This window comes from Dermacentor silvarum, chromosome 4 (assembly GCF_013339745.2).
Source record: "Dermacentor silvarum isolate Dsil-2018 chromosome 4, BIME_Dsil_1.4, whole genome shotgun sequence".
Taxonomy (NCBI): Eukaryota; Metazoa; Arthropoda; class Arachnida; order Ixodida; family Ixodidae; genus Dermacentor; species Dermacentor silvarum.
The window spans coordinates 140058680-140074849 of record NC_051157.2 but is presented as its reverse complement, the minus strand read 5'-3'; the positions used below and the strand labels follow the sequence as shown (position 1 = coordinate 140074849).

The window sequence follows — 16170 nt, the reverse complement described above, 5'->3', positions numbered from 1 at the left end:
TAGATACATTAACCTTTGGTTCATTAAATCATGGTCTGACTTATGAGCACACAGCAGACTGCATTTATTGTTGGCTATAGCACTGAGTCATAGACAATACATCTCTCACTTCAAATCATCGGTTACCACACAAAGGGCAAATTTGGAAAACTCATTGTATTTAGTGTGGTATTGCAAGTGTTGGTTTTTAATGTTCATGCAGTTGCACGGTCAAAAATAAAGTGAAAAGCACCCCCTTCTTGTTTCAAAAACATACTGATTACGATTTCATTGCTCTCTTTTTTATATATTCTGTAGAGAACAATATGATTCCACTGCATCAAGTTCATTCTATGCATTGTAGAACCTGTACATACTCCCAGTTAAAACTACAGGAACCTTGTGGCACACAGCAACTTACCACAAAAGCAGCTGGCATTCTGATCCAGAGTAGTGAGATGAAAGACATACTTTTGTAGTACTAATACATGACATTGCAAACCCCCATCTCTGTGAATGTCTGCTGGAGATTCAATTCTACGTGTCTCCTTATATGTCTATGCATTCACAAGAGTATAGTGGCATGCATTTCGCACAAAAGACACAAGTGACACAAGTGACAAGAGGGCCATTAAAGCTATCTAGTAATCCTAAAGCAAATGAGGCATTCATGCGATTACAGGGCAGTGCCAGATCAAGCTTTTTTCATTGATACCACGTACCGGTTCTTCACATTTTAAAACTTTTGTGAGGTGAGCATGACGATTGAGGTAGTCACATGCTTTTCAATCATATTTTATCACCTCCATTTTCCTTTTCAACATGGTTGCTAGTTCTTTTTTTCCTGGCCTCCCAACTGTGAAAAGGGAGATGGCGCTTACATTTTTACAGAAGCCAAACGCAAAAAAAAGTGCATGTGCTGATGTTTCAGTGCACGTCAAGCAACTGTGAACAATCTAGATTGTTCAATATACTCCTTCTACTGTGTCCCTCACAATCTGAATGTTGCTTTCTCATGTCAAACTTCAAAAATCAATTAGCCATTTCCCCCTCACCTCATTTGTGACCAACAAAGCTCTTTTGATACACTTACAGCATTCTGAAAAATTATTCGGGTCATGCTTACTACCACAAATATCGTAAAAGAGACACATTTGTCAACTTTCCTATTTCCATATATGCACCTACAATCGCACTGCCAGTAAAGAGGCAACACCACAAGTGATATGCTTACAATTCTAAATAAAGGAAGCATAGCTCACAGAGGACATCAAAATAGAACACACATATACTTTGTGATTATGCGACCACTGGCAGTTAATGTTGCCATCAAGAAATAGAGCAATTTAACAGCACAACAAAATTAAACCTCACCTTCTTAAAAAAGCTGAGAAGTCAAAGTTTCTTACTGCACATATCGTACAATATAAAATATACTTATTTTGCATTGTTATGCTATACAAGAAAATATCAGCATTTTTTTTTTCAATATACACATATAGTCTATCATCTCTAAATTAGTCATTGTTTTACTAACATTATTCCGTAGCTTTGAAACAGTGTAGCTGGTAGGCAACTACACGTTAGTGCTTGTTTGTATTCAACTAATTTGGCGATAAACTGGTGATCATGTATAAAAATACAACATCAAACAAGCAACATAAATGAATACGCACAAGTACAACACATCACATCAACCACATTCTTGTACCACAACATGGCCTTACACGCCACTAATAATTAAAAATGCTATTTTAAGGCAAGCAAGACCTTATCAAGGTACGACATAAAAACGCTTCAAAACACTGCAATATTAAAGTACAAATACGGTGGGACCCTGTTGATACGTTTCTCACTGTTGCATTTTCCCACGTGCTACGTGGCATTTTTGCAGTCTTAACCTGAAGCACTTCGATCCTATTTGATTCCCATTGGTTCCCATTTGATATGTCACCATTCTGTAACGTTCCTGCGTCTTACATCACATTTGAACGCGTCGGTTACAACTTAGTGATGCAGAGGCAAATTTGCTCTCTCACGTTGCTACAAAGACAATAAAATGTTTACTCAGTTAAGCCTATCAAACCCTGCCCATGGCCCCAGTCTGAAATTATGGAAATACGCGATCGTCAGTCCCGATAAGAGTGTCTCTGCACGGTTGTAGGTTTTGCAGATTCCAGTAAAACACGTTGTGGGGCTAGTTGGTGCGTAGCTTTCAAAAGATGAAGCGCCAACAGGGACGGCACACTAAGAAGGAACAAAGACAGGACAAGAAGCGCCTTATCCTGTCTTTGTTCCTTCTTAGTGTGCCATCCTTTGGTGCTTCATTTTTTGAAAGCTTTGCAGATTCCCTTTTGCCACAATAGAGCCATGTTTTGCGGGGAAGCATATTAAGAGTGGTAAGAGGCGACTGTCGCGGAATATAGCAAGTGTCCCTACAGGCGCACGCGCCATCTCCACTCACAGTACGAGTGCCAAGGTGTCTAATAAGTGTACTGGCAGCTATTCGAAGCTGTTTCCAATGTTGCTGTGGTGATTTGGGGCCTTCATCACTGTTAAGTGTTCCCGGCTGTTACATTATTTTTTCAGCAGTCCCTTGAAAAACGTATCAACACCCACTACTGTATGCGCAACTTTTTTTTTTTCTTCCATAGAATGTCCAAAAAGTCCACGAGTATCGCTGATGGTGTCCAAACGTTCTGTTCCACTACACACATCTGTGCAACACACAGATGTAGTTCCTGTCAAGGGCATCAAACTAAAGAAAAAAAAAAAACACGCACAGTGAGTGGTTACTAAAAATGTGACAGAAACAAATGCAGACAGCACTAAGCACCATCAGAGAGGATAACAAACACTGCTAATGGTTGTACATATTTTGCAACAGCTATTCTGACTGTACCAGCTATGGTAAACAGTCAGAGTCAAATGCATAGCACAGCTTAGCAACATATATCATCACTAAACATGATGCAGGTCTCGTTATTGACGGCCACCAGCATACAGTGGTATAGGAACATCAGCAGAGGCTGCATTTGTAATCATTACCGCCTCATACAAACACAGCCCTCCATCTTAATAACTTCAATGGTGCTTTTTACATACTCAAATATGGTCGTACTAGAAAGAACAAGGCTGTGGACAAGAGTCAAAAGATTATGCTCATACAGAATCAAATGAAGAAGATCTAGATCGCCATGGTAAAACAAAATGAGAAGTGATGCAAATGCACCGCTGCAACAACCAGCAGATATCGAGACATGAAATTGGTTGGCCTGTGCATTTGAAAACCCAGATATAGTAAAACATTGTTTCTGACAGCAGGAACAATATAACGGCAGACTTTGTGGTAATAGAGGGTTTATCGAGGAATTACTTATACCTATTGGATGGTGACATGGAGGCTCCTGATAAGTCTGAATTCAATATTTTCAACACAAATGTGAAGCTCAAAATCCAAATGGCGGAATGAGAGAGAAGGCCATTATGTAAATCTGCTAAGGCTAACAAGAACTGCCACAATTTAACTTGAGACAAAGTTAATTCTACTGACATGATGGCAAGAGGCCCTGAAATGTTGAGGCATCTAATACAGTAATTTCAAAGAATTCTGTGAGGGCCCTAGAAAACAGCCTGCCAGGTGATACTGGCACAATAAGCAGGTGCTGGCAGGATGCGAGGAGGTCCACAACACACGTGGAATGACCCATGCAGATCAACATGCCCCGTAAGTGTGTGGAAGAAAACCTGCTAAATGTGATTTACGCAAGTATGCCAGCTTTGACAGCTTGGAGGACATTCACAGCCACTGAATGGTTCCAAATGAACATGTGACTAGCAGTGCCACAGAAACCACAGTGAGCACACACACAGTGAAGGCACACAAAACGTCATGCAACTGGTAATGTGAATATAAGTAGCAGTGAGGTTTACTACCTCACTCAAAGCATGCTAAGTGGCTGTCTGAATTAGAGAAAGATAAAGAAGCAAGCAAACTTCAGAAGTTGTCTAAAGCAAAACTACCGGGCTTACATAAGACAAGCTGCTTTGTCCTAGTGTGAAGAACAAATGGAACCAAAGTAAACGCAACGAAGTAGAGGTCAATCAGTGAGAAAAAAAACATCCTGAGGCTCAGCTGCGCACCAAAGAAAAAACAAAGGTCACCTGACTTTGGGTATTGTGACGACAACTTTGGATTTTGGATATACAATGGATAAAGCCGGAGATGTCCAACACTAAGACCCACAGGAAAATTTTCAGCCAAAAGCACAAGGTAGTGCAGGCAGTAATGAAGACGTTTAATTGATAGCCAGACGTCGGTTTAGCCATTGATGGACTGCACTCTACTAGAATTTTCATGGGACTTGGTTAAGAGAGCAAGACGCAGTCGACAGCTGGAATCAAGCTTAAGTGTAGTTTCTGCAAGGACGACTTGGACAATAAGTAGCCAAACATTCAGAACTTAATTTTCTTCATCTAGCAGGTGCTGATCCAGCTCAATGCAAAGTACAATAAAATTAATGCAGGTGAGTCTGAAACCATAACAGGTGGTGCTAAACATCATAAGCTGAGTGCACAACTGTCACCAAATGCTTGGAGCGCACCAAGAGAGCACAGTGGTGCAAACATTCTAGAGGCTTGTCCTACACACCTTAGACTTCGGCTCTATAGAGCTCTCACAACAGGGGGTTGCACCGTTGTTCTGGTCATCAAGCGACTGAAGTCCGTGATGCGCGACCACAAGCCATACAAGACGATTCACCAGAACTAAACAGTGGCGTGCTCCTGCACAAGGTACCATTTTGTCACCCTCTACACAGCTTATCATACTACGGCCATGAACAGCTGGTGCTAAACAGAATAGGAAGATGGCACCTGTTAACACCACTCACTTTAGGGTCTCCATATATAGAGGGTTGGTGCGCTCATGGCATCTGTTTTGCTTCCTTATAGTCACAGTACCAAATCAAAGACAAATATGAATACAGTATATTTTGAGTTTCGCACGAACAGTTCTTAGAAGTGAAATTACTAGCAGTGATATTTTAACCCTTTAAGTGCCATGAATGAGTCTTAATTGGTTATTTTTTTTCTTTTGCATTAAGTGCTGAGGACAGTTTTTCCACGTGTTTGAACACTCTCTTTAATTGTTGGTAACAGGCCAGGCTTGTTCAATTTATTTTGACATTCTGGCAAGTTCGCTCTCCAGCCGCTAGGGGTCTACAGACTTCGTTTGTCTATATTCATCTGGCAGATATTTTAAATCTGGCAGCTGCCAGTCACCAGTTGCTGCACCTGTCATGAAAGTGCGGCTTTCATTTGATATAGTCATCAAGCTCCGAAGATGATTTGCTTCTGCATGAAAGAAGTGACAGTGATGGCAGCATTTTCAGTGCTGTAGACACATTCAGGGACTCTGATGTCACCGACTACGACGATAGTTTTGATACGGCGCGGCAGTGGACTAAGTTATATGGACGGAACCTTCCACCAGCACCTCTTCGTTTTACATTTGTGCATTTTCAGACACAAGTTGTGAATTTACTACCCCCATGTCATATATATATTTCGAATCTGTAAAATAATTACTATCCAGCTGCGCAATAAAAGAAAATGTAATTTTCTTGCCACTTTTCGGGATTTTTCTGCCAGCAAAGGCTTAAAAAAGACAAAGCAGGAGATTTTTCTTTCCCAATGGGCAAACATGTCGCTCATTCTATCCACGCTTTCACCAGATACATTTGCAACAAGAATTTTGTGAAATACACGCATGGCACAGGTCTTTCACCGGAGCCCACCATACAATGCTGAGCTCCAGTGAAACAGGCAATCTGTGATGATATTCGCCGTGTGGCTCTTTGGCTAAGGTGTTGCGGTGCCAAGCACGAAGGCCATGGCGTCCGCATTTCAATAGGGTGGAATGCAAAAGCGCTCAGGTACTGCGCTTTTGGTGCACGTTAAAAAACCCCAGGGGGTCAAAATTATCCTTAGTCCTCCACTACGATGTCCCTCATAACCCATTGTGCAGTTTCAAAATGTGAAAAACCACAATTTTTAAAATCTGTGATGATCTTTTTTTTTTTTTTTTTGCTCAGTAGGCACCATTGAAGGCTCAAGATGAAGGGCCATACATAGGTTACCACACTTAATAAAGGAATAAATATACAAAACATCCTCGTTACCATCCTTGTGTGTTACTTCAATAATACGTACAATTTTGGAAATGCAAGAGTGTGAATAGAGAAAGATGACTGTAGGGCTTTCTTAAACAGCACTCTAACAACCTTATACTGCGGTAGGGACACACAGTGTGCAGTGACTAAGAAATGTAAAGTTTTGGGCAGTGCCACCGCCAACCATGCCTCTCATGCAGCCAATGTGGAGATCAGCCAAGGAAGGATGTCCTCTCTCCCTCACAAAACAAGGCTGTGTACAGCATCAGATCCAACTTTTCCAGCTCTGTTCAAACTCGCAGAAGCTGCACACGGAAGAAACATATCAGATCAGGCGTCAAACAACTACTCTAACTGTTGCCCGATTGAAGGAAATATTTGGGGAGATCTGTGCAAGTTCTAGCAGCTGGACATGACAGACAGTGAATAGTTACCAACACCAAGCAAGTGCCGCCCGCACGGCTGTATCTTGAAAGCCATCTGTGGCGGGAGCAGAGTCCACCCTCCCCGAGTTTTTGCAGCTACGATCGCGTTGATGCGAGCGCCGGCACGAAGCTCAATTCGCTCGCTGCTGCTGCTGCGCTGGCTCATTCCAGCGTTTCGACAGTTAGTTTCCGCGGTCATCGAGTGAGATGCATTAAGTTTGCTTGTGCGTGCGTGACACCATGCTTATTAATTTAGTTGGTGTGCCTATGTTTACAAGTTTATACGGCCGATAAAACTACTATCCTTACTTTGTATAGCTGCCCACTAATTTGCTGTCACAATCGATGCTTCGCCTTTCGGGTGAAACAGCGACTTTTTTAAATGAGACCTCAAGACCAGGGTAATAAGTTCCGTTTATTGCGAGTTCCATTTACCAAGATACTGATCTCAAGGGCATGCAAAATTTCCTTTTGAAAGAGACAAGACACTTCAGTGGTGATAGCAGATAACGGGTGTAGCAGATCTGTTTACAAAGCTTTTTCTTCCAAAGTTTCTACTTGCACGCAGTCGCTGACTAAAACTAGGAGCAAAAAGCCACCAGTCTTGAAGTCATCGACAACTTTGACCTTTGTCTGCAGCATTCAGTGCATATACGGGGGTGTCTCTGTGCAGCCGTTGGAAAGGCTAAGCAAACTCACAGGTCGCTGACATTGCAACACAATGAAACCATAGCAAGCCACGACCCCGGTAGAGCCACACTAACCACAGGACTAAAGAAAGCCAGCAAGGGTGCCTTGCTGCCGATTTGGCAAAAACACGGAAAACTGGCGAGAAAACTCAAAAATGAAAGCTGCAAACAGTGAGGCCTGTCACAGAGAGATTGACATTGGCCACTAGGTTTCATTTTTGGTAATATTTTTAATACCGTTTACCCAAGAGGTGACAGTGCTGCTATATTTAGCCTGTCTGAAGCACTGGCATCAGTTTCTTCTGACATAGTACTACTGGGGAGTGACTTTAATCTACCAGACATGTCCTGGGGCTGTGGTCTGCCACCCAATGTATCAAACTCATCGTTAGATTCTGCATTGTTGGACTTTACAAGTAGCTTCAACCTAACTCAGTGTGTCCAATCCCCAACCAGAGTTACTGCTCTGTCATTTAACACCCTCGATCTCTTCTTCACAAATGAAGTTGATCTGGCATCTCCACCTATCTGTTTTCCCGTTATCAGCGATCACGCTGTCGTTTTAACCAGTGTTTCTTATCCACACCGAAATAGAGCACGGCTTACTCCGAAAATTGATATACTTTTACGATCAGGGAAACTACCAGGTAATGAACATTGAATGAAGTGATTTTTTTCCAGCTTTCACAGAGGTTTGCGCAGAAAAAGATGTTATCATTGCTTGGAGCGTACTGAAAGATAAAATACTTGCACTAATTTTGACGCACATACCATCAAAATTTCTAACTCCCAAACGTCTGAAAGATAAACTATGGATCACTCCCAAAATCCATCAACTCCTTAGAAGAGCACGTTGCCTTTTCAGAACCTCAGAAAAAGCAAAATGCCAGTTACTTCTGAAAAATTATTTTCTGTCTAGCAAATTTGTAAATCGAAAATTAGTGAAGCAAAGCGCCATTTTTTTCAGTACTTTAAATGCAAAGATTGGAAACAATCACAAAATTATATGGAAGCTCGTCAAAGAAGCCAGAAAAGAGAAAATTGGTATACAATGCCTTACAACTGACAATGGCACGATAGCAAATGATGAATTGAAAGCCACTGCTTTCAACGACTATTTCAGGTCCGCTTTTCTGCTAATTTAGCAATAAACAATATTCCTTTACCGGGGTGTGCCTCAGTTCTTCAGAAACTGCCTGATATCACTTTATCAGTTTATGGTATTTTTCAATTCCATACCAGCCTAGTAGACACAAACAAAGCAACAGGTCCTGACGGCATGCCTAATCGCGTGTTGAAAGAATGTGCTAGCTGTCTCAGCTACCTTCTGCTCACAATGTATATGACGTCATTATCTGAGGGAATCATGCCGGACGCATGGAAATTTGCTTATGCAGTTCCTGTCCATAACAAAGGACCAAAAAAATAACTTGGAACAATACCGACCAATTTCTCTCGTGTGTGGCACTTCGAAAATTATGGAACACATGTATACAGCACCCTAATAAGGCACCTGAGCTCACAAAACCTTTTTTACGCAAAACAGCATGGTTCTCGCGCCGGATTTTCTTGTGACACGCAGTTAACAGAATTTTCTTTTGACATAGCAACTGCATTAGATCAAGGTAATAGCGTTGACGGTTTGTTTTGAAAGCATTTGATCGGGTACGACATGATTGTATAATACACAAACTTAAGAATTTAAAAATTACCACCAACCTACTGAACTGGTTAGTTAACTACTTCATAAATCGCAGACAGATAACAGTGGTAAATGGATGTTGCTCATCATCTGTTCCAGTCATGTCCAGAGTGCTGCAGGGGTCTGTTCTGGGCCCGTTCTTATTTCTTATTTTTGTTAACGATATTGCTAAAAACATCCAGTCGAACCTACGACTGTACGCAGATGACTGCGTTGTTTACCGCTCGATAAACAATCCAAGTAACAGCAAAATGTTTCAAGAGGACCTTAATAAAATTTCGAAATGGTGTGCCACTTAGTGCATGATACTAAATGAATCAAAATGTAGCTACGTGTGCTTTTCTAGAAAAAAAAACTGACATGTCCCGTTCTTACAGGCTGAATAATTCAAAAACCATTTCGAGCGTAACAGGGGCCAAGTACCTCGGCGTTCACTTCTCAAGCGATCTTACTTAGCAGGATCACATTGCCGAGACTGCCGCGAAAGTGAATAACACACTAATGTTCTTGACTTGAAATTTTCACCCCTGCTCTCCGGCAACCAAGAAGTTATTATGCACCACATACGTAAGGCCTATTATTGAGTATGCGTTCACGATATGGGACCCTTATCAGGACAACCTTAAATACATCCAGAGCACGTACAAAACCGAGCGGCGCGCTTTATCACTGGGAGCTATCGCAGATCTAGTAGCGTCGCAGAAATGAAAATGCGCCTAGCGCTTTCGACGTTAGCCGAACGCCGGCGTTCCTTGCGTCTCAAGTTTTTTCATAAGATCTGTTACAACAATACTGGCATTAATAAATCAAAATACATGCTTAACCCACATTACATATCCAATCACTGGGAGCACACATTAAAAGTAAGGCCAATTAAGTCAAGAACAAACTTGTTAAAGTATTCTTTTTTCCCAAAAACTGTCAATGAATGGAATGCTCTGCCTGAAGACATTGTTTCTAAAACATCAAATTCAGCATTTTTCAATGAACTGCTTGACATGTGAACAGTCCGTGTGTTTTTGTTACTTTTTTTCGCGTTTGCTCGCCTACTGTATATATGTATTTATGTATGCACATGTATGTGTATTTATATATGTGTGTATACAGGGTGTTTCAGCGAACACTATCAAAAATTCCTAAAGGTTGCCTGTGGCAGATAGCACAATTCTAGTTCATGAGCTGGTCTACTCAAAGAGGCGGACATTACTTGCACAAGAAGTTGAAATGCACAATCAAATAATTTTAAAAAATTTGCTAATTAAGTTTTTAAATAATTACCTGATGGCCCATATTGCAATTTACAAATTGTAGCCGTGAAGTTTGAAAGGCGGATCCACTTGGAACGAATTCTCGGGATCAGACCAGTTTCGAATATAAATTCCCAAATATTGCGGAGAAATGCATTGGCATTCCAGTTAGTTTCTTAACAAAACATTGCTTTATGCATTAAAGCACAAAATTAACTGGAACACCAATGCATTTTTCCGCAAAGTTCAGGAATTAATATCTCGAAACTGGTGTCATCCCGAGAATTAATTCTAAGTGGATCCCCCTTGCGAACGCCATGGCTACAATTTGTAAATTGCAATATGGGCCATCAGGTAATTAGTTAAAAACCTAATTAGTGAATTTTTGTTGATTAGTCAATTATGCATTTCAATTTCTTGTCCAAGTAATGTCCGCCTCTTCAAGTAGACTAGCTCATTAACTCGAATTGGGCTATCTGCCACAGGCAACCTTAAATAAATTTTGAAAGTGTTCGCTGAAACACCCTGTATGTATATACATATATATATATACATAATTTTTTTATAGAGTTATGCTGCCTGCACAGCATTATTTATCTCACAATGTTTTGTTTTTTCTTTTTGTTATGTAGCCTTAATTACTACTGTGTTACATTTCTATAAAATTAGGTGGGGTGATGAAGTTTGGAAGTTTGCAGGCGCAAGTTGAAATCAGCTAGCGCAAGACAGGGGTAATTTAACATCACAGGGCATTAATTCGGCCTGCAGTAGACATAAGGCTGATGATGATACATTTGTATTATTTCCCCCCACTGTAATGCTCTTTGAGCAAATGTGGGAGTGTATAACAAATAAATAAATAAATAGATAAATAAATTATTTAAAAAGCTTCATATTGACTATAGTTAACAGGAAAATTTATGACTGGTTGGTTCTCTGTGATTTTCTGTTGAAACACAGTATGGCTGCAGAATCAGCCATTTCTGCAAAAGTACATTAAAGCAAATCTTGCTTTGGGGCACAGCAACTAAATCTTGCTGTTGAGAGGCTAAGCCGCATTTTGGGGTTTGCCTTGAACACAGCGATACAACTGCTTTTTGCTTGGCAGCCTCTCATATGTAGGGAGCATAGCCTTCGCTTAAGCCCTGGTGAAAAGTGAAGAATGGGCTGGTGCTGTCTCAGCCAGGGCTAGTGCTCGCTTGTTGTTACACCAGCAAAGCTCACCTTATGGGCAAACCTTGTGGTTGTGAGCCTCATCAGCAGACCACGAATAAAAAAAATCCCCATCAGTTACATGCCTCGATTAAAATAATTTTTTGCAGTCATCTAGTAAGAAAATGTCTTGATTTTACTACACATGAAATTAGAATGCCGACGCATTATCTTGCAATCAAAATCTAAAAAATGACTTTCTAGATAATTTTTCTTTAATGTGATTTTTCTACCTTCATCTCCCTTTAAAGGGGTATGGCATGGTCAACCAACATATTTGAGTCTTGTATCGCAATGAAAAGTATACCCCAAGCATGTTCACCAAATTCAGAAGTTTCAGAGCTCTGTGGATTCTAATCAATCTAAAATTGGCTGCTCAATATGCAAGCTGGTAGCTTCTGCCACCAGTGACCAACACCATGTTGGTATACAGCCTGTGATGATAGTCACAGTTTGCTATGTTTTCGATCATATTTTAGGTAGCAGAAAGTCAAGTTCAAAGTTAACGCGAGTGCAGGAATCATTCGTACACAGATCACGTTTTCGTTCCCATCGGTGCCCAGCATACAAAGAACATGGCGGGATAAAGAGTCCTGTAAAAAAATATTGTGTCACCGCCTCTTTAAGCAATGCTAGCAGCTATTCACTGTTCCTAATGCATAGCTGCAGAAAACTGCACAAATCTCCTCAACTTTTTCATTGTTTTCTCTCTCTCTCTATCTCTTATTTTCCGAAGTCTTGAAGCACTAGTAAATGATCCCCCCTCCCTTTATGCACTGTCTTTGGGCTTTTACAGCAGCAATAAATGAAAGGAATATGTACCATTGGTAAAGACACAAAAACCAAGAGAAGTGCTAGGGGCGAGTGGTTTGGAGGCACGACCGAAAAAAAAAAAAAAAAAACGGGGCAGAATCAACAAGTTCGGCAAGTAAAAAAAAAAAAAAAGAACCGAGTACTTTGTTTAAAATATGCAGAGACAACGGGCACCGGTGAGCCAGGCCTAGGCGGGAGGCGGCTCCTCAGTGTGCACATGCATGTGTCGAGCCAACCCGCTGCTCTGGGTGAAACGCATGGGGCACCTGGTGCACCGGAAGGGGCGCTCGGTCGAGTGGCACCGCAGGTGTCCCGTCAGGTGGCTGCGGATGCGGAACGAGCGGCCGCACAGGGTGCACGGAAAGGGCTTCTCTCCGGTGTGGGTGCGCAGGTGGCGCTTGAGGTCCACCTTCCAGTTGAAGGCCTTCGGACAGACGGGGCAAGGGAAGGGCCGCTCGCCCGTGTGCGTCCGCTCGTGATGCGCGAGGTAGCTGGCGTTGCTCGACACGTAGCCACAGTAGCGACACACCAGCCGAGGCCCCGACCCACTGCCTGCATCCTTGGTTCTGGAACCTGGAGAGGAAGACGAGGACAGCTGCAGCAACGGGTGACCTCCCGAGAACTGCGTGCAAAACTACACTGCCAGGCGTGCCGGGGGAACGCTACGGGGAAAATTGTTAACTGACCACTGGCTATGCGTAACAAATGCTTGCAAAAAAAAAGAAAAGTAATAGGGTCTCTCGATTGCACATTAGAGGAAAGAAACTTTCACATACAATAAGTTCTGGGTTACTGTAAAGAAAAGAGTTCTAGATGTATGATACGAGATGCATGTGGGTGAGGGAAAATTAGATTAATAAGATTACCTTCTGTCGGATCACAGTGACCGGTTTCGTTGCTGTTTAGCAGCACAGTTTTTGAAGTATGGTGTTCCTAATGGCCAAATTAAAGATTGGAAATCTCTGCCTAAACTTTGTGAATTACAAGAAAACATCTGTTTCTTTCCGTACAGCTGCAAAGTGCTGCTACGCACTGCATGAGCTTGTATAGTCAGTTATCAAATAAGATGTAGACAAGCTAACTGGTTGGAAGACCAGCACAGAGGCCCCCAAACTAAGCTGCAAATTTCAAGTTGACAGAGGGTAACAGACACTCATCACTAAGTAAATCGAAATACATCATTCACTACTAGGAAACGAGGACAGCAAAGGGAGGTGGGAAACATATTTCTCAAAAATCAACAGACATTTCTGTTGACTCTTGAGAACATAAAAGCATACATCTAACAGACGAAAGGGCAACACAACCAGAGAAAATATTATCAGGAACAATTGGTTGGCAAAGGACAGTAGCAAACACTGAAAAATACTGAAGCAATCAAAATTTCAAACTTCTTGCCCATATAGTGACAACACCGCTCACAATCGAAATGTCAACTTGTGTAGAGCAAAACATTGCAGTGACACTCAAAACATCAGTGTTTCTAACAAGAAATAAGCAAACATTTCATTTCTGCTCTGATGTGCAAATTTCAATCACTATGCACAGCTTAACAAGGAGCACGAAACAATTATTACACAAACATGGTAACTCACAATCACACACAATGAGATTATTCCAAAAACTTTAAAGGCTACCACATTATAATAAAATGCATGAAAAAGTGGTACACTCAACTATTTAGGAAATATAACATACGATCAGGCTGTCCTCCAGTATGACTGGTATTCCTCACCTCTGATGAAATTCAAGTTGACTTTTAGACAACGCTGGCCTTGAAAGCTTGTGCATGTTCAAATACATACTTTGAAGATGCAAATCTAAATTCCAATACTAACATGGCTCTGACAGAGTTCCAGTACACGCATCTGCATTGTAGGGTTTTGCAGTTACTTTCTCTACAGTGTAACAGCAGTCGCTTGAGTTGACACCTGAGCATGAAAAAGAATCCAGGGAACGTTTCCCACAGTGTATTGAAATTGAATTTCAGACATTACACGATCCCGCCGTATAGACAGTGAAAACATTTGTGTTGTGTTGCGACATTCAACTACTTGCCACTTCAAGCAGGATAACATTTTGCTTGCTCCAAGTGTGGAACCAGCTCACCAACTAGTCAGAAATACAGGGCATTAACTATCAAAATGTATACATGCTTATCCATTCGTAAAGCGTTTTTAAATGTAAAGTTACTTCAGGTTCTTGGAAACTAACAAGTTTCTTCCAGTAGAACTCTGGTACAACAACTTTTTGTATGCCAGAACTGTTAACAATAAGCACAAGTGTTGGTCCTTAATGAATTTATATGTTTCCTAGGGCAAGAACACTGCCTGCCAGGTTGACCAATTCTACTTATTATGGGCGAATTCAGACTTGTTGGTATCTACGCACTTTTGTGCCAAAAAACGGCAAGTTCCAACTGTATTCTTGCCTTCGAAAGCCTTTTTGCATGGTATAACTTCGAGGTTTCATGAAAGCACACATGCATAACCCTTATTTGAAATAAGAACTCCGGCCTAAGATTGTATCACAATCATTGTTTATGTGAAACGGCATTTCTGACCAGTTCTAATTTTTTTTATTCCTTCTTCACAATGTTTGCTTCTAGAAGTTGAGCCAAACTTGTATGAAAATTTCCTAAACAAAGTACACTTGTAATTCAGGCAAGTTTGACTTCTACATTGCTTCTTGGGATGAAATATTCTGCTGTGCGAATCATTTACAGACAAGTTGTGCAGCTTATTTAGGCTTGTTTCATGAAAGCATTATTAAGACGAAAGCCTTAGATGCTCATGGGTCGAAAAACCTGACGACCGTCCGGCGTTGTCACCAAAATTTAGGTGAAGTCTCAGACACATTAAAGAAACCGTTATCATGAGTAGAAGCAAGTTGGAAATGACTACGGAAGCTACAAACATAGCCACATTTGGTGACGCATGCACCAGTAAGCCATCAACTTCTTTATCAATAAAAGAGCTCAAGTAGCTCTGCTCGCGTTGAACGGACACCCATCTAAATAATCAGTGTGGCCACAAAAGTGTCTGCGCGTGGTTTTCCCGGTTTTGTTCATATTTGCCAAGCAATGTACACATGTTTTACGACGTTTTGAGGAGTATAAGAACACCTGCGACAACTGGAAATAAATCTGTTGGTGAAAGTTGCCGCTTTGTGTTTGTCTAATGTGCCTTTCTGCGTCCATCGCATTCTGCCTGCGCTACAAGAAAATAGAAGAATGAAAAAGAAAGAGAAAGCCGTAGCCGTTCTAACGTGCCATTAACCATGCGGAACCAGTGGCAATGTCTAGGCGACAGAAAAAGAGAACAAGAGAAAGATGAGTAAAGAAAAAAAGAGGAAGTAACAACGCATTCGAATGAGAATGTGTCCTATATGTAGGACGCTGGGCAGATCAGGGGTCGTTGTTGTGTCACTGTGGAACGCGCGATCCGTCGCGCGTAGCGTTGAAGTAACGCAATAGAAGACATATGGACGTATAGTAGAAAATTTTTTCCCCTTACAGTCAGGAGATTCCCTACAGTTCAATTTTACCGCAGAAGAGATCCGCAAACGCTCAACGACATTCTAAACCGCATTGACGCTGGGGAAGATTTACCGACGATGGTGGCCATTCTTCCACCCGAAAATCACGCGGCGGCAGTGACAGAGAAAGAAAGCAGTGATGAAGAAGGCACCGTTTTATACTCCATTACTAGACTGCTTCAGCATTGATGAAAGCATGTGCGAGTACTTCGAAAGCATGGATGCAAGCAGTTTATAAAAAGAGAAACCAATCCGGTTTGGCTCTAAATTGTGGCGCGTTTGCACTCCATTGGGCTATTTGCTTTCTGTTGAGCCCTACCAAGGGAGGTAATGTGGATGATAAAAACAAGCTGTCTAGGAGAATCTGTTATTACAGAAATGGTGTCCAGGATG

At 41.5% G+C, this 16170-nt stretch overlaps 1 protein-coding gene across 1 annotated transcript; it reads right to left on the bottom strand.

The window, feature by feature from the left end:
- Positions 1–12427: 12427 nt before the first annotated feature.
- LOC119448944 (protein krueppel-like) lies at positions 12428–15866 on the bottom strand. The gene is made up of 2 exons (XM_049666574.1): positions 15851–15866; positions 12428–12813 (listed from the first exon to the last, which is right to left on the bottom strand). The coding sequence occupies exons 1-2, from the start codon at positions 15864–15866 to the stop codon at positions 12428–12430; spliced, it is 402 nt and encodes a 133-aa protein (XP_049522531.1).
- Between the last annotated feature and the right edge of the window lie 304 nt (positions 15867–16170).